Source organism: Blastomyces gilchristii, assembly GCF_000003855.2.
Source record: "Blastomyces gilchristii SLH14081 genomic scaffold supercont1.6, whole genome shotgun sequence".
Classification (NCBI taxonomy): Eukaryota; Fungi; Ascomycota; class Eurotiomycetes; order Onygenales; family Ajellomycetaceae; genus Blastomyces; species Blastomyces gilchristii.
Genome location: NW_003101677.1, coordinates 2117830 through 2135242, shown reverse-complemented (window position 1 = coordinate 2135242; position 17413 = coordinate 2117830). Strand labels below are relative to the sequence as shown.

The 17413-nt window shown below is 36.9% G+C and overlaps 5 protein-coding genes and 1 pseudogene across 6 annotated transcripts; 3 read left to right on the top strand and 3 right to left on the bottom strand.

Annotated features, from left to right (window-relative positions):
• Positions 1 to 1722: 1722 nt before the first annotated feature.
• Positions 1723 to 1803, bottom strand: BDBG_16932 (annotated as a pseudogene). The gene has a single exon. The product of its transcript is annotated as a tRNA-OTHER (tRNA).
• An 8183-nt stretch (positions 1804 to 9986) lies between these two features.
• BDBG_03992 (SesB protein) lies at positions 9987 to 11217 on the bottom strand (the record flags this gene model as incomplete). Its single annotated transcript, XM_031721491.1, has 3 exons — positions 9987 to 10093; positions 10180 to 10388; positions 10442 to 11217. The coding sequence occupies 3 exons, from the start codon at positions 11215 to 11217 to the stop codon at positions 9987 to 9989; spliced, it is 1092 nt and encodes a 363-aa protein (XP_031578066.1).
• A 492-nt stretch (positions 11218 to 11709) lies between these two features.
• On the top strand, positions 11710 to 12956 carry BDBG_03991 (uncharacterized protein; the record flags this gene model as incomplete). Its single annotated transcript, XM_002625886.2, has 2 exons — positions 11710 to 12768; positions 12861 to 12956. The coding sequence occupies 2 exons, from the start codon at positions 11710 to 11712 to the stop codon at positions 12954 to 12956; spliced, it is 1155 nt and encodes a 384-aa protein (XP_002625932.2).
• Positions 12807 to 14175, bottom strand: BDBG_03990 (uncharacterized protein). The gene is made up of 3 exons (XM_002625885.2): positions 13634 to 14175; positions 13556 to 13584; positions 12807 to 13452 (listed from the first exon to the last, which is right to left on the bottom strand). Exons 1-3 carry the CDS (start codon positions 13787 to 13789, stop codon positions 13179 to 13181), a joined length of 459 nt encoding a protein of 152 aa, XP_002625931.1. The 5' UTR covers positions 13790 to 14175; the 3' UTR covers positions 12807 to 13178.
• A 344-nt stretch (positions 14176 to 14519) lies between these two features.
• BDBG_03989 (CMGC/SRPK protein kinase) lies at positions 14520 to 15925 on the top strand (the record flags this gene model as incomplete). The annotated part of the gene is made up of 4 exons (XM_002625884.2): positions 14520 to 14719; positions 14793 to 15417; positions 15489 to 15651; positions 15726 to 15925. The coding sequence occupies 4 exons, from the start codon at positions 14520 to 14522 to the stop codon at positions 15923 to 15925; spliced, it is 1188 nt and encodes a 395-aa protein (XP_002625930.2).
• A 217-nt stretch (positions 15926 to 16142) lies between these two features.
• On the top strand, positions 16143 to 17066 carry BDBG_16931 (uncharacterized protein; the record flags this gene model as incomplete). Its single annotated transcript, XM_031724783.1, has 2 exons — positions 16143 to 16154; positions 16320 to 17066. The coding sequence occupies 2 exons, from the start codon at positions 16143 to 16145 to the stop codon at positions 16530 to 16532; spliced, it is 225 nt and encodes a 74-aa protein (XP_031578065.1). The 3' UTR covers positions 16533 to 17066.
• Positions 17067 to 17413: the final 347 nt, after the last annotated feature.

Sequence of the window (17413 nt, the reverse complement as noted above, 5' to 3'; positions counted from 1 at the left end):
AGAGGATTTTCACTTATTTATTCCTCACTCAGTTCAATATAAATTGAATAATCTCATGATCTGATTCTGATGTCTCATTTGAATCAATAAATCAGTTTACAAGTCTTTTTTCTATTAGATTTTATGACATGAAGATTAGATCTATAATAGATTTCTGTTTCATATCTTTTCTAAAGAATGTTTGTTGATCAGACTTGTTAACTAAATTCATTGAATGCTCAAAGATTCATTCAATCAGATTATCAGCTCTTACTGCTCTTTTGCATTCTGAATTCTATCAGAGATAATGTGCATTAAAATCTCCTACAATTATAGAGTTTCTTGATGAAGTTATGTTCAGAAATCCTCTATTAATTGTTCAGATGTTATTATTTTTCTTCAATGACTTTTTATTATAGATATTTATAAGCTGTATAGTGTCAAACTCATTCTCTTTATCTATAATATCACTCATCAGAATATCAGGGTCAGACATGATATCAAATCTCAGATTAAATTAATATCTTGATCTCTTTCTTTCATAGATCACTACTCTCAACTTTATCTCAGATTTTGAGGTAAAAAGCAGTAGTAGCTTGAATGAGAAATGACATATTTTTGCTCAGCATTAAAATTCGGCTCCTGAAGCAGTATAAAATCAACTTTTTATTCAAATGTAATTTGAAGACAAGAATAAATGCAATTTGAGTTTCTATTCACATTATTTTGAATAAATGTGATTTTTGAAGAGTTTTTAAACTTTTTTTGTTGTTTTTATTGTATATTCATACTAAAAGAGAGTAGAGTAGAATCTAATTGCTATTATCAGATAGTAGATTATAACTGTTCTGAAAAGTAGAAATCTCAACTGCTTGCATTATATCTAGTTTATTATCAGAGTCATTTCTCAATTCTCTAATCTTAACAGAAGTTTGAGGATTAAAATTCTGTTTACATTTAGCTGGAGAATTGAAGTTTGAAGATCTAGATAGTTGAGAGTTTCTTCTTTTTAAGCTTGCAGTTGTGAGTTTACTGGCTTGACTATTCTCTTCAGTTTCTAGATTTACTTTGAGCTTCATCTTTTCTCCAGTTCTTTTGAGTTCTTGGAGCAAACATACATTCTTTTGACTACGGGCGCTAGCCACCCGCAGGATGCACCTTAAGCTAATTACATTTAACCCCCTATAATTAACCGACCACCGCGTCCGTCCTCTCGGGCCAGCCACTAATTTCCAGGGGTGTTAGTTAGTGGCTGCCACCGCCCACTTGGTGGCGTACACACCAAGCTTCCGGTTGCTGATCTCGGCCCCATTAGATGCCCATAGGCCTACCAATCAGCCGTCGTGGCCTCGCCCCGTGTTAGGGACTAACCATAGGCTTGATGACTGCAGTCCTCTGTCTAGGGCCTAGATGCGCGTCTAGGCCTGCTAGTCGGGTGGTTTTCAAAATCATTCCCTGTATTTGGGGGGGAGCTAGGCTCCGATGGCGGCCCTAGTTTAGGGACTTGCTTAAGTAGTGTATAACCACTACATTAGGCTTGGCTCTATATCGTTAGAACCTTGACGGGTGCACAGTAGGAGGATAGTGGGACATTGGCACCCCATGCCGGCCCTGGTGGGTGTTCGCAGGATCTCGCTTAACTAGTGGCTTGGCTTGCAGTAGAGAGTTCTACCCCGCACCAAGCCTTACTAATTAGGCTCAGCCCCTATTACATGGGGGCTTTCATGGGTAAGAAGTGGCAGGTGCCAGCGGTGGGATTCGAACCCACGCACCCCTAATGTGTGCGGCCTTGGTTACCAGTCTTACCAACTGGGCCACGCTGGCATAGATTATAAGAATTTTAAATATTTTATAATTATCTGAAAGCTTACTGAATATTAGATGTGATAATCTAAGCTCTTAAGCTGTTTTGATTTCATTATACACTCTGACAGTTAGAACTTAATAATAGATACTCTCTTATAATAAGAGTAAGATATATCATTTAATATAATAGATACTTACTAAATGAACTGAGAGCATCAGCTCTTAGATCTGAAAATGCTAGTTAATTATAATAAAACAACTCATGATATAATATATACTTCTCTGATTAGAATATCTTCTCTCTAAACTATTATTAATACTGATATCTCAACTTCTTCTGAATCTACACTAAATAAACTGTAGTGTATAACAGCTTGAACTGATAAACTTCTTCAAGTACTTACTGAAGTAGTATATTAAGAAGCATTCTGATTTGTCTCAGAACTACATATAAAGACTGATATCTTAGAATACTCATTCAATGATAATAATACTCTATAATTCTGTAAATAATACTGAGTCTCTCAATCTGAGTCTCTATATATCTGAATAATATAAGAGATACATAATTCATATATAACTGTTTATTCAGATTGTGAATAACTGTATTAAATAATCTCTCAAGAATTCTACTGATCTGAGACATTGAACAGTATCAGATACTTTATCTGAAACTATAACTGTTATTGCTCTGTAATCTTATAAAGGAATTGTGGAAAAGATCTGCTGAAACTGCTTAATATCTCTAATAGAATCTAATAAGATGTAGTAATTAACTTCACTATTAATCTCTCTGAGAGTAAGAGTTATAATTGTAAACAGTTTTTGTATTCTGGGCTGGAATTTTCTGATTTTGCATATCTGAAATTGATAAATATATAATAGTTGGCTCTATAGATATAGGAAAAACTCTGAGATCTAAACGTTCTCAGGTAGATGTCATAGTCTCTGACAGTATACATCTATAATTGAAGAATAATAATAATAATAAATAGTAAGAGTTATAAGAATATTCTGATCATTATTAACTAATTAAGTAAAGATGTTATATTAGAATCTTATAAGAAAATAAATACTAAATAAGTTACTGTAGTCTTTCTATAAAGTCTGTTCTATCAGATGCATGAATTACTAAGATCTATAGTATCAGATTAAAGTTATTAATTTATGAGTACTCTCTAAATGAGAATCTGTCAAGTTCTTAAGATCATATACTCTTTATTAACTGCTTATCACTCTGAGACTGATAATACATCAGAATGAATAATTCAGACAGTGAAGAATTATCTTTATAAGTTCTGTAATTATTTATAAGATAACTGATATAATCTTCTTCTATATACTGAAATTATTATTAATGACTGAGATACTGTTTTAATAGATATAAGCCTGTTCTTTCTTATATATAAATATTGTATGAAAGTGTTGACTCTTCTAGATATCACACAGTTCATACTGAATCTCTGCAGTTCAATTTATATCACTAATAACATAATAATAAAACTCTAAGATGCTTATAACTAAGTAGAAGTCTTCATAATGAGTGCTAAATAAGATTAAGAGAATTAAGTTAATATCTGACAAGATTCTACTAAGCAATATAAGATAGAAGATCTTATGTGATTGAATTTTAAAAATATACAGATCACATACTCATCTTATATACTTAATTATCATTATATTAAATACAAAGTAACAGAAGTTGTAGACAGTTATAACTATTATTTTAATATATCATCAGAGATTCATAATGTCTTTTATATAAGCTTACTTTATCATGCTGTTATGAACTCATTTTCTTCTCAACTGACTTCTGACTGATAGCTGCTGAGAATCATAGAAGAAGATAATGAACTTGAATGAGAGATTGAAGATATTCTTGATAAGAGGCCTCACAGCTGCAGCTGACAATATCTTGTGAAATGAGTTAATTATAATCTTTCAACTTGAACCTCAGACTCTATACTATTCAATACAGCAGCTCTTGATCAATGAAAACTGCACTTACTTTCAGAGAGAGAGGGTTAATGTAATGAGCTATATCTGATTAATTATATAGACTATTTCATTACACTTCATAGATTTCTGCTGAAAGCTCTGATTCTCAATCATCAATTCTCAGTCAAAAAACTCATGAAATTTCTATTCTTTCACCCCGAAGCTTCACTGCATAGGTCATCATGTACATGTATAAATATTCACTCTGATTGTCAATTTCTGCACTTTCTCTTTTTTCCTTCTCTAACATTTTCCACTTTTGTATTATAAGATCTATAAATATTATACTGATCTATTCAGCGTAGATCTCTTACATATCTACTACTACAACCTGTAGAGATTCTCTATAATACTTAAACACTGTAGCTTTCTATACTATGTTATCAGATAGAAGTGTCTTCAAATATATACACACTTTAAATAATAAAGAAGAACTTGACTCTGTAGAAGAAATTAATAATAAGCTGATCACACTCACTAGTATTGATAAGATCTGTATTTATATAAATGAAATGAAATTAAATCTGTAGAATATTTACTACTTATGAGCAGTCTTCTACAATCTCTTAAGCTTCAGTCAGCTTATTAATAAAGAATTTAATCTTGAACTTCTTTGAAATAAGAATAACTACATTATTGATTTTGAGATAATTAATAAGTATAATCAATACTTCTAAACTGTGAAAATAAATTATTATATCTATTATATTCACAGTATCTGTGAAGCTGCTTTAGCTGCAGTTATGCAGATGTCTCTGAATTACAATAATACACTTTTTACATAGTATATTTATCTAGAACATCTGAATATCACTGATATTTAATAACTGATAAAAGATCTCATCTCTGATATTACAATTAAAGAGAGCTCTGAAATGCTGTTCTATAAGATCGGTAATCTTGTAAAAGCTAAGAAGAAGATCTCACAGATCTCTATAATAAGAAAAAACACTCACAGTGTCTGTCTGCACTTTAATAATATAGAAGGTAATGAATTCTTCAGTACTTTTAATAATTTTTCTTCATCTCTTCAAGACTACAGATATCTACTTCTTATAGTGAATAATATCACACATCACAAGACTGCTTATTTTCTCAAGAACAAAGATTAGCTATTAAATGTTATTAATTTTCATCTTAAATATCTCTGAAATCTGAGTATAAAAGTTGTATTTGCATATTCAGACAGAGTCACTGAAATAAGTGATTAACAGATATAAGAAGTTCTCACTGAATTCAGTGTTAAATAAGAGTTAACAGAGCTCTATACTCTCAATTAAAATAATATTGCGGAACAGTTCATTTAAACTGTTATCTTAAAAGCTTGTATTATAATAATGCAAGCAGATCTATCAGTCAAGCTATGAGCAGAGACTGTGTTTACAGTGATACTATACATTAATATAGCTTCAATGAGCACTTTTTTATTTTCAGATATAATTTAACTGAAGAACTGAATTCTGCTAACTCTTTATAAAGTATGAGAAGACAGACTGTTCTCACACAGAAGTGACTTACAGATAGTTGAATTATCTAGACTGACCGTGTAACCGTGTCTGAGACCAGGATCAGATTTTTTAATAGTCTTATTATCAATTTGACTGATCTCATTACACAGTTTTAACATTAGATAGTAGTCTCATACTGTTTCAGTGAAACTTACTGTCTACTCTTATCACATTTTTCAAATTAGACCATGATTTTCACTTCTCAATTTAAATTATTTTTATTGCTTTAAATGACTTTAAATCTCATTTGAGTATTACCAAAAAGCATTACTTTTTAAAAAATTAAAAATAGTCTAAAAAAAACCTTAAAATGTCTAAAAATAATAACTTTATGCCAAGAATAGAACTAAATGAGACCAAATGAGACCACTTTCTTATTTTTTTCAAGTCATGATTTCATTTTAAGATCTTATATATAGTCACTTTGCATGTTTTTTTAATGACTAGTCTCAGCAGAATTCACATCAAGAAATGTATGAGACTAGATCAAATAAGATCAAATGTGAAATTCATGATCCCGGCGGCCAGTCTAGAATCATCTGTTTACATTTTCAAAGAAGATCTCTGAAAAGATCATAATAAGTTCACTGAATACAGTGAATGAATAATTCTAATTAAATATTACAGTGAGATGATGTATGAAATATAAAACTCTGTGAAAGATGAAATCATTATATTCAGCAGTGTGAAATTCAATGAGAATATTACACTATCACAGCTAGTGAGCTCAGTACTTGATAATTACAACATAACTAATATATCTTATATACTAACTACAGATTTTCTCATCTGTAATAATCATCTTTATATTGATTTATTGCTGATCTCTGCATCTCTGCAGAAAGAGTTTCTCTCTGTATAGATATTAGTTAAGAATATCTCTCTCTTATTCACTGCTATAGTTACAGGCTGTAATGTTAGATATCTCTGAAAGAAAGTTAGTAAGATGTTATTTACAATCTCAAAAAGACATAGAAGATCTTAGACTGACCGTGTGACTGTGTCTGAAACCAGGATCAGATTTTTTAATAGTCTCATTATCAATTTGACTGATCTCATTACACAGTTTTAACATTAGTAGTAGTTTCATACTGTCTCAGTGAGACTTACTGTCTACTCTTATCACATTTTTCAAAGAAAATCATGATTTTCACTTCTCAATTTAAATTATTTTTATTGCTTTAAATGACATTAAATCTCATTTGAGTGTTATCAAAAAGCATTACTTTTTAAAAAATTAGAAATAGTTTAAAAGAAACCTTAAAATGTCTAAAAATAGTAACTTTATGCCAAGAATGAGACTAAATGAGACTAAATGAGATCACTTTCTCATTTTTTTCAAGTCATGATTTCATTTTAAGATCTGATATATAGTCACTTTGTATGTTTTTTTAATGACTAGTCCCAGCAGGATTCACGTCAAGAAATGTATGAGATCAGATTAAATAGAATCAAATATGAAATTCATGATTCTAGCAGCCAGTTCAGAAGATCTTAGAAGAATATTATAACTTTTAACTCTATTACTCTGAAGATATTCAGTATTATTAAATATCAGCTCTATTATATATTCAAGATCTATATTATATACTGAGACTCTAAGACTGTTACAGGAATTAAACTTCTATAAATATATAAGAAGATAATTACATCTCTGCAAAAAGATACTTAAACAGCTATTATAAAGAAAGAGCTTGACTCTGCAGCTGAGTATAAAATTTTTAAGATTGTAGATAAGTTAACTGTTAAAACTCAGATTCTTAATAATTACTGAGTTTATAATATTAAAACTAATCTAAATAACAGTATATTATTCTACAAGATAAGATGAGTTGTGAAGGATTTTGATCAATAAAAGAGTGTGAATTTTAATAATATTTATATCTCTGTTATCTCTGTCTCTGTTATCTATACTATACTTACAGTGACAGCAGTGAAAAGTTGAAAAGTTTATTAAGTTAATTTCATCACAGTATTTCTGAATACAGATCTGTCATCTACTAAGCAGCTCTATACAAAGTAACTCACTAAATTTGATAATAATACTGATTATATATACCTGCTTCTGCAGTCTCTCTACAGTCTCAAACAGACTCTCTACTTATAGTTCAATCTATTTATAAGTCATCTCAAGAATATTAGCTTTGAATTCTCTCATTATAATGGTAATATCTGATTTAAAAGAGATTCTCAGAAATTTCTCAGGCTCTATATAAATAATATCAAGTTAATAGATCTCAATATGAATATCATTGAATAGATGTTTCATTAAATCACTGATTAATTTATAATGAAAGATCTGATATTTGTAAATCACTACTTGAGTATAAGAATGACAGTGATATGAAGCTATTATAAGTTATCTATATTGAATTAATATTGAAGAAATTCAGAATAACTGATTTCTAAGCTGTAAGAACTCTTATAAAATCTGTCTTTAACTCACTCTCTGATTCTGAATCTTTTGATAAGTTTAAATATCAGTAACTTATGAAATTACTTTAATATCTTATTATATATACTTATTCTTAGACTGACTGTGTAACTGTGTCTGAGACTGGGACCAGATTTTTTGATAGTCTCATTACCAATTTAACTGATCTCATTACACAGTTTTAACATTAGATAGTAGTCTCATACTGTTTCAGTGAGACTTACTGTCTACTCTTATCACATTTTTCAAATGAGATCATGATTTCTACTTCTCAATTCAAATTATTTTTATTGCTTTAAATGACTTTAAATCTTATTTGAGTGTTATCAAAAAGCATTACTTTTTAAAAAATTAAAAATAGTCTAACAAAAACCTTAAAATGTCTAAAAATAGTCACTTTATGCCAAGAATGAGACTAAATGGAACTAAATGAGATCACTTTCTTATTTTTTTCAAGTCATGGTTCCATTTTAAGATCTGATATATAGTCACTTTGCATGTTTTTTTAATGACTAGTTCCAGCGGGATTCCCGCTAAGAAATGTATGAGATCAGATCAAATGAAATCAAACATGAAATTTATAATCTCAGCAGTCAGTCTACTCATTCTGATATATCTTTTATAACTGTCAAGCTCACTCATTGATTAAGCAAGTCTATATAAGCATACTAAGCTACAGTTAAACTGCTCTTTTACTACATCTACAGCACAACTAATTACTATATTTATTATATTATCAGAGTGAAAGAGCTTAACTTTAAAGTCTTTACAGATTCTGATTAAGTAGGTGATATCAGTAACTATATATTTATATCAGATCTTCTTATCTATCTCACTAACAGATTAATTATATAAAAATTTACTAAGTAAATAATTATAATACTGAGTATTATGGAAGCAGAGTACATATCTGTCTCTAAGAGTCTTAAAACTGTAATCTGACTGCACAGACTACTTGTGAAACTTGAATTTCTATTCTCTAATTTTACAGTTTCTCTATATATTAATAATAACAGAGCAATCACTTAGTAAATAATAAGAAGATTACTCACAATGTATATTATATTAATATCAAATATAATTACATCTGCAATACTGCAGCTGCAGATGTTGTTAAAATTATATAAATAAATATTATCAGCATAGCTGGAAATAGACTGACTGTGTAATCATGTCTGAGACCAGAATCAGATTTCTTGATAGTTTTATTATCAATTTAACTGATCTCATTACATAATTTTAACATTAGATAGTAGTCTTATACTGTCTCAGTAAGACTTACTGTCTACTCTTATCACATTTTTCAAATGAGATCATGATTTTCACTTCTCAATTTAAATTATTTTTATTACTTTAAATGACTTTAAATCTCATTTAAATATTATCAAAAAGTGTTACTTTTTAAAAAATTAAAAATGGTCTAAAAAGACCTTAAAATATCAAAAAATAGTAACTTTATATCAAGAATAAGACTAAATAGAATTAAATAAGATTGCTTTCTCATTTTTTTCAAGTCATGATTTCATTTTAAGATCTCATATATAGTCACTTTATATGTTTTTTTAATGACTAGTCTCAGCAGAATTTATATCAAGAAATGTATGAGATCAGATCAAATAGAATCAAATGTGAAATTCATAATCTCAGTGATCAGTCTAGCTGCAAACACTTTAATAAAAGCTCTAATAACTGAAGTATATAAAGATACTCTGATTAACATAGAAATCTAAATATTTGCAGTCAGAAAAGCTCTGAAGATATTCTGATAAATACAGAGTTTTATCAGCTTACTATCTCTATAGTAGTTCATTCATTTATTTTACTGTTTCTTTATTTTCTTATTCTTCAAATTATTGTTAGTTCTTCATGAAATCTTTGGCAGAAGACACTACTATTTTTATATATAATATTTCTTCTCTAGTTATAGAACTGCTCTGCTGAGTTGCAAACATCTACTCAGTGAAGCAGCAGTTAAAAGAGGTGTCAGATTTCCTCTACAGACTGACTGCTTTCATCTAAGCAAGGTGTTCACTGATTGCTTAGTAAATATCTATCACATATAAAAGACTGCACAATAAATAGATCTTGATAATACAATCAATTACTACATTATATCATCTTCATCAAAAATCAATTTAAAATTAATTTAATACTGAAATTATTCTTGAATTTAATAATAAAGTAAGTTTTTATATAATTTAAAGATACGAGACAAGGCAATCCAGGCATTCACACCTTCAAATACATCTTTACCTCGATGATCATACTCCTTCCGCACGTGCGCTATGAGCGATGGCCGCTGCGTGGCAACCTGGTAGATAAGGCCACGAAGAATAGCTGTGGCGTTGTTGGTACGTGAGTCGGTGGCCTGGCAAAAGAAGAAGGACAAAAGACTTGTTTTAGTGATAGACTTCTTCAGCTCGTCAATAATACCGCAAAGTAGCATTGTTTTACCCTTGCCGGGATCGCCTTTGATCCAGAGAAGCTGACTCTCCTGATTGTCACGCCATTGCTGGAAGTCAGGATTCTTGAGGATCCAGATGTATGAGTCTTTCAGCAGGCCACCCTTACTCTGCTGTATACGCGTCTTGTCATCATTAAGGTCGGTCGCCCATAAGTCCTTAAGGCACTGGCGATCCTTCTCATTCATAGCATATGGTGAACTTGGGATTCTTAGCCAAGTTCTGTAGACTACATTGGACAGAAAACCAAATACCTGATATCCGATGCCCACCTGATCAGCTCGCCACACAGCCTCACGAATCCAGTATCATTGGCGGAATTGAACTTGACCATATCACTATGGTTGGCGTGGATGCTGATCGAAATATAGCCTTCAAGAGTAGCTGACTCCTTGGAAACAACTTTTCCAACCCCAGGCAGTGGCAACTCTTCAAAGAAACACGTGACCTCGAGACACCTGCCACCCTCTCGTAGTTCTCGGATCATTGACCAGAAGTCAACCTGGATGGCTTCAAGAAGCTGATTATCTGTTTCCAAGACTTTCAACAGTGACTTGTTGCTGGATTTCAAAAGGCCGAGAGCCCCAGCCGGAATCTTTGACCAATCTGCTATCCAGGATCCCTTATGAGGGGTACCCATGAAGACAATGCCTTTAGTGCAATCAAATATACCCCGGAGGTGAGCTTCTGGGTTATTTCGTGAGAACAGAATGGCCTTTTTGCATACAAGACCACCCAAGCTGTGGGCGACAAAAATAAGGGCACGAGATGGCGCATTGCGACGTTTTCCGGTCAGATCATGGAGGAGGTTTGTGGCATGATCAGTCAATCGATTTGACCCAGCAACTGGCTTTCGCACTATGTATGCGTCGTAGCCATAAGTGAGTATCCTGGCCCTGCTAAGCTCTGCTGGAAGGAGCGCCTTTGGCCAAGGTGTGGATTGCCCACGGGCGGTCCAGGTGCTATCTCGATTCCCAGTCAGGCCATGGACGAAGCAGATATCGACTATGGCGTCAGAGCACTCATGCAACACTTTGACTCCGTCCGGAAAGGAAATGGGAGCAGGAGAGCTCCCGGATGGATAATTAAAGTAATCTGCTGGATTTGTTCCCGGCGTATTGGAGGAGGTCAGAGCCTTGAAGAACTTTTTGAGATCCCGCATCATTCAAAGATTGCGTAAGCGGAAAGGTTCTAAAGGGTGAATGTTAAATTACTGATAAGATTCGCATGCTGGGGCAGGCCACCTGGTAATGAAAGTTGACTTCCGTAGTGAGAGTGGCCTCAAGAGAATACAAGTGGGGGGGGGTCAGCTGAATGGAGACCAGCCAATTGTCGTGCTGAGCTGCCAAGCAAAAGGATTCAGTCAGGCTGAGCCATGTAAGTTGTCAAAACGTAGAGCCCACAACCCCAATGTTCCATTTCTGCCCAGCCAGGGGCAAATAACAGAATTGTCAAGCTGACAAAATGGTCTTTCTTGCTGTTTTTCTGATGGCAACTGTCAACACATATACTCGCGGTTTTGATGGGTCAATGCTTGGACGCTGGAAGCACGGTGGCCTATACTGCTGGCTGTTCCTCACTGGTGCTAACATTTATTTCGACCATTGTCTGTGCTAAATGTATGCGGCGACTCGGCCCTGACGACACGAAAACTAGCCTTATTCTGTTTGTCGATATGATATTCGGCGCCATATGCTGCATGGTCCTGGTATCTTTGATATCTATTTTTGCTTATAAGAGGGAGCAGAACGCTTTGCTTTTCCGTTGGCCTTGGGGGCATCTGATATTAATCGGCTGGATTCTGTTGGCGACCATCATATTGACCTGTGCCACCATTCGGGAAACCCGTGGCCTACGTTCACTTCACGGTCCTAACTCTAAAGGCAACTTTACAGGACTGTTCCGTGGATGGATAAGTTTATGGGCGCTTTCTGCAGGTTGCCAGGTCACGTTCTATGCATTACTGCTCTGCCTCAACCGCCCTGTGCGGCAGGAGCAAACTGGCACTTTCTCAATATCCTGTTCCGGCTTGGATCAACGTTCGCCGTCTGCCCTCGAGAACCTTCGTTTGCAAAAAGCCGTACATTTTCATGGCAAAGAGTCCGGGAGCACCAGGGATGTGGACTCTACGCATAGCTCGAACGAACGACACGACCCTTTTGAACAGTGGGAGGTTGATTGCAAGATCCCGGAAACACTGAGCTCGCTCCAGGGGCCGATGTCACACCCATCCAAGGTCCGTTCTCCCGCATCGGAGAACCATATTCTATTCTGGCCTGATACTCCACCTCCTATAACCCCGCCGACGCTGGGGGTTTCAGCTGCAGCACCACAGACGACAGGTCGGATCATCAGTATGCAAACGCTGCCTCGGATCAGAGATAACGGTTCCACATGTTTGAGTAGGCCGCTTTCTCGCTCTAGGTTTCCTTTGGAGAATAACATTATTCGGGGACAGGATGAAAAGGACGCTGAGAACGAAAGGGATGTACATGAATCATTTTCTGGACAGTCGATACCGCCTTTTGTATTGCAAGCAGGTCTTCGAAGAAGTTTACTTGATTACGAGAATCGGACTACGGTGAGTGAGCATTTCACCACGAACTTGAATGCTTTGTACCACCACAACAGTTTAATATTTGAATGTTATACGTTTACGTTATCTCCAAGTAGACGGGACATCAGATATACCACATGTGCTACACACCGCATTTCATTAAGCAGAAAAGTAACATCCTGCCGATTGTTTGCTGCATTCATCCTGTCTAATTTTGGGCGACGGGGACCCTATTGGATCTGGAAATATTGCCTACAGAAGAGAATCTGTGTGGAGAGAGCATTATTCTTTAACTCCGGTCAAGTAGTCCTAAATACAAGAAATCGCCAGTGCAATGGCAGCCTGCGCCGCCTCCTTCAGCATATCCATACTACTCATTTGAATCATTTCCCGTGTTCATCAGTCCGTACAAGAAAAAGCGTCCGTGCTAATAACTATTTTGAAGAAGATTGCTGTGCCGGATTGTTTTCATCACCCGCACCCCCAGTATTCCTCTCAGGCCCTCCCTCTTCTACCACGAGACCCGCTTTCTGCAAGTTGTCTGCAAATCCGCCCAGCTTTCCGGCACGAGAAGGAAAGAACTTAAAGGAACCGTCAAGGTGGAAATGGGCACTGCCGACACGAGTCCCTGTGGCGGTTAAGAGCGCTACCGTAATGACATCCTTTGAGTCATTTCTGTCTTTACTCGACCTGTGTGCCCGCGCACCCCTGCAAGTCCCTCAGCTAAATCCACTATTTTGAGGTTGGCACACTGAGACACATCATGAAAACAAAAAAAAAGAGAGGGAAAAAAAAAAGGGAGGCACCCTACTGAATGTGAGCTTGTTTTATCCGAGGATCCTATAAAATTATTAGCTATCACTAGCGAAAAGCGGCAGGGCACACTTACAGCTTTTTCTATCATGTTGCATCCACTGTCCACTGAGTCTGACCACTCAGCCCCATCTGCATTCGTCGAAATAACATCTCCGAGGTTGACAGAACCACTATATTGAAGTACTCTCTGCGCCGTAGCATGGAGTCCCCTTGCGGCGACGCGGTTCATCTTCGCGGGTGGATTGCTTCTCAAAAAACCGGAGCTTTGTAAATGGAGATGACTCTCAGTACATATATATATCAGAGATATATCACGGAAAATTGTGGTTTATTCAGTTTTGACGAGAAAGAATTTAGCGCAGCGGAGTGTTGGTTGCTTATATAGGCGTGCTTGTGTTCACAGATCCTCTACCCAAAAGATTTCAGGTCATGCCGTAGGCAGCCATTCCATTCTCCAGTAAGCGTATTCAACGGTAAGCGCCGCCCTTTAAATTGTTTCCACCACTGCCAAGCTTGCATGAATTGGCGACAGCGTTTTGGAGAAGAGATTCTATCCCCGACTAGCTACAAGGCAATTTTAGCGTCATTTTTCTGCCAAATTGTCAACTGGTTGGCTTCCACCTTCGGTCATCAATTGGTCAAATCTGGGCGGTAGAATAGGGCGCCTAAATGGTGCTGAGCTCTGGCTAAAACGGCTTGGCAGAAGTTACTATTTCTAGCTTCGTCTCATCAGGAACCCCCTAACAGAAAGAAGAACAACAAAACTTTCAGTCCTTCAAAGGTACGACTGGCAGGTGATTTAGAATCTTGTTTTTGACATGACTGCTAAATTGTCTCTTGCTTATCTTTATGTGCGGTCCGCATTCTCCAGAAGCCGACCTTGTCTGTCTTTACGTTCTGCCGTACCGCACTATTCGCAACGATTTAATGGAGCTCAGAGAATGACGTTCTCCCAACTAATGTCTCCCCTCACATTTCCAAGCTCCGGGTTTGACTTGACTGATGCCTCTGAAAATATTGAGGAAGAAACCCTTCCGACGTATAAGGCAGAAAAGTATTACCCGGCTCGAATAGGCGAAATTTTCAACGACAGGTATCAAATTGTTGGGAAACTAGGATACGGAGTGACATCGACTGTATGGCTCTGTCGTGATCTACAGTGCGTACATTTATTTATCATGTTGTTACAGTCCAGAATAAGTCTAATAGCTAACTTCACTTTCGCTAACTAGTGAGCCTCGACATGTCGTACTGAAGCTTTGTGTTTCCTCCTCCAAGCCGAACCATGAGATTAGAATCTACAGTCATCTCAATTCCGTTCAATCTCAATCTGGCCATCCCGGCAAAAATCTCTTTCGACAACTATACGACTCATTCGAAGTGATTGGCCCAGATGGCACTCACATGTGCCTTGTTCAACAACCATTGGGATTGAGTTTGGAACAGATGCTCGACCTTCGGCCTACCGGGACTCTGGCTATACAACTTTTAAAACCTCCGTTACGACAAATCCTGGGGGGGCTTGACTTCCTACATTCAGCCAACATTGTGCATACAGATCTCCAATCCAGAAACATGCTCCTTGAGATTGACGATCCTAATGTGTTCTCGGTATTCGAAGAGGCTGAGTTGAAACACCCCGCGCCGAGAAAGGTCCTCGGCGATCGCGTCATTTACAAGAGCCGGCGGATTCCCCGCACACGGTGCCTTCCTATTATAACAGATTTTGGCGAGGCCAGGTTCGGTGATGAAGATCACAGAGGACAAGATATTATGCCAGATGTCTACAGGGCACCAGAGGTTATTCTCAAGATGAATTGGGACAATAAAGTTGATATTTGGAGCATTGCTATGGTGGTCAGTGACAATTACCTTTTGTTATATTTTGACGGGCTTAGTTGACGTGTCTTCAATTATTATTTGGTCAGTTTTGGGACCTCGTAGCTGGGCGTACCCTCTTCCAAGCCAGGAATGATCAGCGACTTCTGGACGATACACTCCACCTTGCAGAGATGGTTGCTATCATGGGACCTCCTCCTAGGGAGTTCCTGGAACGAAGTGAGATGAGTTCTATATGGTGGGATAAGAACGGTATGTGAATACATGTTCAAATCTACGGAGTGGCGGACCTTGTATTTTCTGCTAACGTTGACAAAACATTCAAGGTCAATGGAGAGGTTTTGCACCCATCCCTGACATCTCCCTTGAAAGGCTTGCAGACGATCTCGAGGGAGATAACAAAAAGGGACTTCTGGAGTTTCTTCAAAGGATTCTATGCTGGATGCCTGAGGAAAGGCCGACTGCGGAAGAGCTGGTATTTGACCCCTGGTTGATGGAGGGGCTTAATTTAAGGAAAACTACCTAGCGCAAGAAAACTCTCTTTTCGGGCAGAAGTCGGATCTCATCCTCAAAAATGAGAAAGCCTGATTTCTCAGCTGTTCAATCTACAATCAGGTGATGATGACAATATAACTTCTTCTCACCTCTAACAACTGGCAGATGTGAGCCATCTCTTATGTACTCACAAAGCAGTGTGTCAGCTACTTTTGTTTCTTTCAGCCCATATGTCTTCTTTGTTCAGCATGACTGCCTATGTATGAAGTATGGTAGCAATTCTGAGATAAATTTAAAAGAGTTCTAATTTGTTCCCCTATCCACAGATTGATGAAAACAGGCAAATGCCCGGTCCCTGTTACAAAACTACGATTGGAATCTAGTGCTGTAGACAAAGCATTGCTACCTAATAACTCTTTATATAGCCAGTGAAATCTCGACAACATGGTCCACAGGTCTCTGGGTCAGGAAAGAGACACCCTGGGCAGAACCTGTGCCGCACAGGCGGGTTTTCCACTCTGAAGGATGGTATAGCATATTGGACATTGACACCGATGCTCCAGCTCGCTGACCTCAGCCTCAAGCTTGCAGATCTCCTTGTTTTTCCCAATCAGCTCTGCACAGTGCTTGATTTCTAGCTCGGTGTTCCACTTCTTCAGGCGCTGCACTTCTTGTAGGTCCCTGATCTTCGCGGACCCTGCTTCAAATACGGTGTGAATTTTTTTGTTTTGCTGTCGCCTATCCTAATATCAGCAAATGGCAAGTCCGGCTCTGATGGGAGCTTGCCAGAACTGCATTCAAGTTGGGTATTTTGCGTTTCAGCGGCTGTGATTTTGTGGATGCGGAGGAATTGAGGATCGCCGGGCCATCAAACAGAACCTCATAATCTTGGAGGCTATTGTCCATAAGGCGTCTCTTTCTCCGTAGCTCTCGCGGCGGGGATCGAGGTTCGTCCGTCTCTGCATCTGTATTGTTGTTAATGACAATGGTGCTGCGGGGTTCAGCTTCGGTAGAAGCCGTGGCTCTGAACGCGCTCGTTAATGTTGGGCGACCTTGGGCCGTGCAAACAGGCCCCTTCGGTGAGTTTCTTGCGGTGGTGGATGGAGAATGGAAATGGAAGTTAAAGAAAGATGGAGTCGGGGGAGGAGGAAAAGGTGGGGGGGGGGGGGGGGGGGGGAAAACCTATTTATTTTACACGAATCTAAAAGAATTTCTCGTTGTTCACCCATTAATAATGCACGGGCTGCATCTAATTCCCAAATGCTCGTCCACAATAATAAGTTAAAGAGGGACGCTGGCGTTATTGCTTAAATATTGAAAATAGTTTGGAACTGAATCCCCTCCCCATAAAATAGAAGACAGTGCAATGAGGAGTATCTTCTTTCTTTCCTACACTCCGGTAGGTATTCTCCGCGTTAAAGTAGTTGTATCGATCCACCTCAAATGAGCACAAATAAAGGGCGCGTGTTGTAGGGGTGTCGGTGAGTTTTGTTCTAATATATAATAGAATTAGTCTCGA

Bases quoted from the DNA above. Each gene is read 5' to 3' on its own strand.
- BDBG_03990 (XM_002625885.2), bottom strand. From the start codon at position 13,789: ATGAACCGCGTCGCCGCAAGGGGACTCCATGCTACGGCGCAGAGAGTA. The intron at 13,585-13,633 runs GTAAGTGTGCCC...ATAATTTTATAG, and splicing joins GCAACATGATAGAAAAAGCT to GATCCTCGGATAAAACAAGC. The intron at 13,453-13,555 runs GTAGGGTGCCTC...AGGGACTTGCAG, and splicing joins ATAAAACAAGCTCACATTCA to GGGTGCGCGGGCACACAGGT.